This window comes from Brassica rapa, chromosome A06, assembly GCF_000309985.2.
Source record: "Brassica rapa cultivar Chiifu-401-42 chromosome A06, CAAS_Brap_v3.01, whole genome shotgun sequence".
Taxonomy (NCBI): Eukaryota; Viridiplantae; Streptophyta; class Magnoliopsida; order Brassicales; family Brassicaceae; genus Brassica; species Brassica rapa.
In genome coordinates, this window is record NC_024800.2 from 13699341 (window position 1) to 13705445 (window position 6105).

General features: G+C 34.5%; 2 protein-coding genes across 2 annotated transcripts; both read left to right on the forward strand.

Annotated features, from left to right (window-relative positions):
• The first annotated feature begins 872 nt into the window (after window positions 1-872).
• Window positions 873-3875, forward strand: LOC117126084 (uncharacterized protein At2g29880-like). The gene is made up of 3 exons (XM_033273473.1): window positions 873-1090; window positions 3113-3185; window positions 3261-3875. The coding sequence occupies exons 1-3, from the start codon at window positions 873-875 to the stop codon at window positions 3873-3875; spliced, it is 906 nt and encodes a 301-aa protein (XP_033129364.1).
• A 1095-nt stretch (window positions 3876-4970) lies between these two features.
• On the forward strand, window positions 4971-5882 carry LOC117126085. Its single transcript, XM_033273474.1, has 3 exons — window positions 4971-5039; window positions 5111-5339; window positions 5734-5882. The coding sequence occupies exons 1-3, from the start codon at window positions 4971-4973 to the stop codon at window positions 5880-5882; spliced, it is 447 nt and encodes a 148-aa protein (XP_033129365.1).
• Window positions 5883-6105: the final 223 nt, after the last annotated feature.

Sequence of the window (6105 nt, forward strand, 5' to 3'; positions counted from 1 at the left end):
CAGATTGGTAATGCACTAGTTCCAGTTGACTTCCACATCCTGGACAACAAGCTGAACATGAATCATTCCCTACTAATTGGGAGAGCTTTCATGGCTAATGTAGGATCAGTTTGAAATATGCAGACTAATCAATTGTGTCTAACACTGATAAACCCTAAAGTTGTGTCTACTACGATCCAGTCAGAATTGTCAAGTCATAGATGTCCAACACTGAAGTTGATACATGATTCATAGTAGCATGCTACTGCGAATTTGAAGCTGAATACAAGAAAGTGTATGAAGCATTTATCGGTAGTCAGCCTCAACCATCGATCAACAGCACCATTCAGCCAACGATCAATAACCGCACCAGGGAATCGATCGACAGCAGTCATGCGAATGAGTCTTTAACTTTACCAGTACACTGCTATCCGAGATTTGCAATGAACACCCAGCTACATACATCGATTGATTACCATCACGGTGACACGATCAACAGACAAGGTGATTATTCTATTGGCAGTTGGGCAGACGATAGCCATCATGAGAGCTTTGCAGTAGGCACTGCATTACATGAGATGCAATCTGATGAGTATGACGAGGACGACCAGAGAGAGAAGAATATTGAGTAACGTGGTCTTGCCATGGACGAAGAAGGAGTTCTCTATACATCGCATGCAGATAAGAAGGCAACATCGATGGACAGCAACACCAAGCCATCGATCGACATTCATCACACACCAGATTTTGTGGTACAAGTAAAAGATAATAAAGATAATGGTTATCTAATTCTGGATGAATACAGTATTTTCAGCGATGCAGAAGACCAAACACGATCCATGGATTGACGCATTCTGAACATATCCAGAGAGGAAATTTCTGATATCATTGCCATGAATGGGTCCAAAAACTTCTTGGACATGCAGAACAGAGCAGAGGATCCACCATCGATCGATGAAGCAGATGCACCATCAATCGACGGTCAGTCCGAATTCAGACGAAGAGTACTTCATCAGAACAGGAAAAGGAAACCTCGTTGGGAGATGAGAAACAAGTATGGTGTAATATCAACCGTGCCAGAACAAGACACTTACAGAAAAGCAAAGAATTGGTGAGTTGGTAGCAGAGATCTAGAGATCTATGAGGACGACGTATGATTATCATTCCAAGCAGTTCGATGAAATCTACTACCCAATCGACAACAGTATAAGCTGGTTAACCACATGCACGAATGAGATAAAGCAAGACATAACCATGATTCAGGAACAACATGCAGTCGTCACATGGCATCAAAATCGATCACCACTCACATTCAACCATAGATCGACGCCCGCATCCGAACATCGATCAACACTCAACTTTCATCATTCAAAGATAGGCTAGAAGCATTCACCTATAGGCTTGATGGTGTCTACTACCCACTCCGTGATGACATAGATTCATTGACTACACATATGAACGCACTGCAGGAGGAGATGTACACGATACAGAAACAACTAGATTTTTAAGTAGAACAGTCATCATCGATCGACAGACGTACTCGCCCATCGATCGACAGCGACCATTCATCATTACGAGGCAAGCTGGTAACCAAGAAGTTCTTACAGGATAAGCTTGATGAGATCACTTTTTCTCGAGACTTGTTGAAAGAAGATATCTATCAGGAGTTGAAGGACATCTCAGAATCAACACATGCCAGACTTGGAATGCACCAGCGCAGCATTGGTAATCTTCAAAATAGGATGCATGTCAATGAGGTTGATAAGAAGATATTGAAAAATCAGTGAACCAGAGCAGATGAGACCATAAGAAACTTCATTGGTACATGGTTCCAGATGAGAAAGGAAGATGTAGACACTTGTTTCCCAACAAGTAGTCATCCACCTCCTTACTAGCCAAACATAGCGTCCAAAGGCAACCTACTATTAGGTAATTTCTTTCAGTTTTAGTATTTAAAGTTACTTATTTTTGCATTTAATTTATTGCAGGTCTAAAAAAAAAGAAGAGAGAAAAAACCAAAAAATGACCGAAAGAGACGATTCTCAAGTCGTGGACCGATGAGACCAAATCGACATCATTCAAACATCATGAGACCAGACAAGATCGGTAGACACTTCAGTGTGTTGATCGCATCGAGATCAGCGATCATGTATATTGTTTTCCTTGTTACATATTGTCCTTATGATTTATGTTATCGTCAAACTCCAACTAGATATACACTGGAGATAGTGTAATTTAAGGGGGTGTTATTGGTTCTATAATTTTAATGGATTTGAAAATCCAAGCAAAATCTAGTGTTATTGGTTCTATGATTTTAAAATCTGTATTCAAATTCATTGTTATTGGTTCTATGATTTTAAAATAGATTTCAAAATTAGGTGTTATTCAATAGTAAGGATTTGATTAAGCATTTGATTTGAATTTGGATTTGAATAGATTTATAAGTGTTTTAGAGAGTAAAATACAAAGAAACAAATATTGAGTTATAGCTTGTTATTTTGAATGGATTTGTCTTATAAATTTTTCTCTAACATTTAAATTCCAATATCTCACGTTTCATCATGCAACAAAAATTCCTAAAAGCCATGGCACTTTCATCATGCAATATTTTATTATTAACATCAAATTCTATTTTTCAGTAGAATATGTCATCGTTTTTTTGGTAGAAGTATGTCGTTTCTTTTGAACAAAAAGTTATATTTCCTGATATTTTTATTTTCTATTATTTCTATATTGATTTCCGTTTTCCATAATACATGTGTCATGATTTCTATATAATCTTCATTATACACACATAATTTTATAAACACACAAACACATAAAACCAAAAACCAGAAGCATCAATGGGAGAATCACATCAAGAAACACAAGACCCATCGCAAGAACGAGAAAAAGGTTCATATATTCAATGGAGTCCTGAAGAAAATAAAAGTTTGATCAATTTACTTTTAGATGCTGTTGCTTCGGGTTTGCGTGACAGTAATGGCACATTCAGCAAATTTACGGTGGAGAGACGAATTCTATCTACTCTCAATCGAATGCATGGATGCAACAAAACCTATCAACACTACTCAAACAGAATGAAGATCTTGAAAACAAAATATCTGAACGCGGCTGAACTTCTTCGTTTTAGTTCTGGATTTGGATGGGATTCAACCACAAAAAGGTTTACAGCTTCAAAAGAAGTATGGGCTGAATATCTAAAGGTAAATAAACATAAGGCTGTATTACTATTATTATTATTATTTTCATTATGTTAACTTTTTTTTAATATTTTTTAGGCACATCCAAAGTTCAAAAAGTTTCGTGATGAAACATTTGAAGAATTTGATGATCTCAAACTTATATTTGACAAGAATATATCGACGGGTACGAATGCTATTGGTTTAGGTGAAACTACTGATGCACAAACAGTTAGAGTTGCAGAAACAGAAAAGGAGCAAGCAAATTGTGGTGAAGAGTTTTCTTTTGATGTCCAACAAAACTATGAATCGCAATCATCTTTTTTTTGCAGTCCTTCAGACGATACTTTGGAAAAGCTTCCTTTAAGAAAGAGACAAAAAACTAGTCCTCTTAACAAAGGTGATGATCTGTTCACTCAAAAAGAAAGTGTAGAAGAAGCTGACGAGCTGAATACTTTGACAACCATCACTCAGAAACTCTTCAATTTGATAGAAGAAAGAGAGACAAGACAAAAACAAGAAGCTGAGCAAAGAGAAGCAGAGAAAAAGAAAAATAATCTATGGGAAGCAGTCAAAGAAGTTTCTGATTTGGAAGAACATGTACGTTTTGATGCCGTTAAGCTGATCAATCAATTAGGAATGAAAGATGTATTCATTAGCATGTCTGTTGATGAACGTTACGGATGGATTAAGCATAACGTGATAGGATTTTGATTTGAGCTATTATTATGTGTGGTTTTTATTTATTTTATTATTTACTGATATTGGATTTTATATACTGGTTTTTGCATTTGATTACATGGTTTTTTATAATAAAATTAGTGTTGCTATCCTTTGTTTTAGTTTGAAACATGACTAAGCACATGTGTCTTTCATACAAACATATTAGATGCACTTAGCACATGTAACTAATATTACGATGCACTAAGCACGATGCACTAAGCACGATGCACTAAGCACAAACATATTTTTTTTTTACTTTTTAATTGAATGTAAAGTATATGTAAATATGTAAGAAATTCAGTTTCTTGGATTGCACAATTGTCATTTTATATTTATGTAAAATTTACATACAATTAAAAAGTAAACTTTTTTATATTTAACACATCAATATTTACATTTTTTTTTACTTTTTATTGAATGTAAATTTTACTTAAATTTATAAGTGAGAATTATGTAACTGAAATAACTTTACTAACTGAAAATGTAAAATTTATATAAATAATGATCTAGGTTGCTTATTGAGAAAACCATCAAATAATTACTAAAAGTCTCGTGCTTGTTTGATAGGTTCTAAGCTCTTTTGTCAATTTATTATCAAACATGGATTCAGAATTTCTTGGCCAACAAGAATCAGAAGAAAAAGAATCATATTTGTCTCATGAAGATGATGAGTTAGATGCCCATATTATTTTATTGGTGCTCCTAGTTCTTTGTCAGATGATGTGTTTGAAGAAGCGACAACGGGAACGTCAGTTGCAAATTGAACGTCCCACACGACGCCCAATCACAAGAGCTGGTCAAGATTATATAGATAATGTCTTAAAAGAAAATCCTCTTCATTTTAGAGAGTTATATCGGATGTATCCAAATATTTTTTTGAAGTTATGCAATCTTCTCAGAGAGAAGACAAGTTTAACTGATACAAGATATATCAGCCTTGAAGAAATGGTTGCATCTTTTCTCCTTGTAGTTGGTCAAAATTAGAGGTATTGCTATACAAGAGATACTTTTAAGAGATCCAAGTTTGCTATAAGTGAGAATTTTCACAAAGTTTTGCGAGCTTTAAACCAAATTTCACCGAGTTTTATGGCTACCGCCGGACCCGGAACACCTCAAAAGATTAAAGAAAGTACAAGATTTTATCCATACTTCAAGGTACATTTTTTAATATTTTAACCATGATTGAGTTATTATTTTCTATAGATCATAATTTTACTCTATGTTAGGATGGTGTCGGAGCTATCGATGGTACACATATATTTGCAATGGTGCAAAAAAAAGATGCAGCTCCTTTCCGCAACAGAAAAGGTGATATATCCCAAAATGTGTTGGCTGCATGTAATTTTGATCTTGAATTCATGTACGTACTTAGTGGATGGGAAGGTTCAGCTCATGATTCAAAGATATTAAATGATGCTTTAACAAGGAACACTAACCGACTACCAGTTCCAGAAGGTACACATATATATATAAATATATTGTAAATCATACATATTTTTTCCAGATAATTAACTACTTTATCGTTTAATATCAGGAAAATTTTATCTAGTTGACTGCGGTTTTGCAAATCGTCGGAACTTCTTAGCTCCATATCGAGGTGTTCGATACCATCTACAAGAGTTTTCTGGTCAGGATTCTACTCCTCAGAATGATAAAGAGTTGTTTAATCATCGTCATGCTTCCTTGAGGAATGTTATCGAGAGAATTTTTGGTATATTCAAATCTCGGTTTCTAATTTTTAAATCTGCACCCCCTTTTCCTTACAAGACACAAACAGAGATCGTACTTGCGTGTGTTGGGTTACATAATTTTCTTCGGAAGTTTTGTAGAACAGATAATTTTCCTGAAGAAAAAGACTCTGAGGATGTAGAACATGTTCAAGAAGTTAATAACAACGACGAAGAAATTCTTGTAACTCAGGATCAGCAAAGAGAACATGCCAATCAAGTGAGAGCCACAATAGCAACAGATATGTGGAGAGATTTTATAAACGTATGATATATGAATATGTTTTACATTTTATATACTTTATTTTATTATAAAGCTGAATTTATTGCAAATCCATTTGATTGATTTTAAAAATCCATTTATTTTGATTCTGAATTCTGTATGTTTGATTTCAAAATCTATATGTTTGATTTAAGAATCAACGGATTTCTTAAATCCTAGAAGAATTCTCAAATCCATTAAAATAGTAGAACCAATAACCCCTACTAAGTCT

Excerpts from the sequence above, each read along its gene's own strand:
- LOC117126085 (XM_033273474.1), top strand. The coding sequence starts at position 4,971 with ATGGCTACCGCCGGACCCGGAACACCTCAAAAGATTAAAGAAAGTACA. Across the intron at positions 5,040-5,110 it reads GATTTTATCCATACTTCAAG|GATGGTGTCGGAGCTATCGA; the intron begins GTACATTTTTTA and ends ACTCTATGTTAG. Across the intron at positions 5,340-5,733 it reads CCGACTACCAGTTCCAGAAG|AAAAAGACTCTGAGGATGTA; the intron begins GTACACATATAT and ends ATTTTCCTGAAG.
- LOC117126084 (XM_033273473.1), top strand. The coding sequence starts at position 873 with ATGAATGGGTCCAAAAACTTCTTGGACATGCAGAACAGAGCAGAGGAT. Across the intron at positions 1,091-3,112 it reads TACAGAAAAGCAAAGAATTG|TTCTGGATTTGGATGGGATT; the intron begins GTGAGTTGGTAG and ends TCTTCGTTTTAG. Across the intron at positions 3,186-3,260 it reads TATGGGCTGAATATCTAAAG|GCACATCCAAAGTTCAAAAA; the intron begins GTAAATAAACAT and ends AATATTTTTTAG.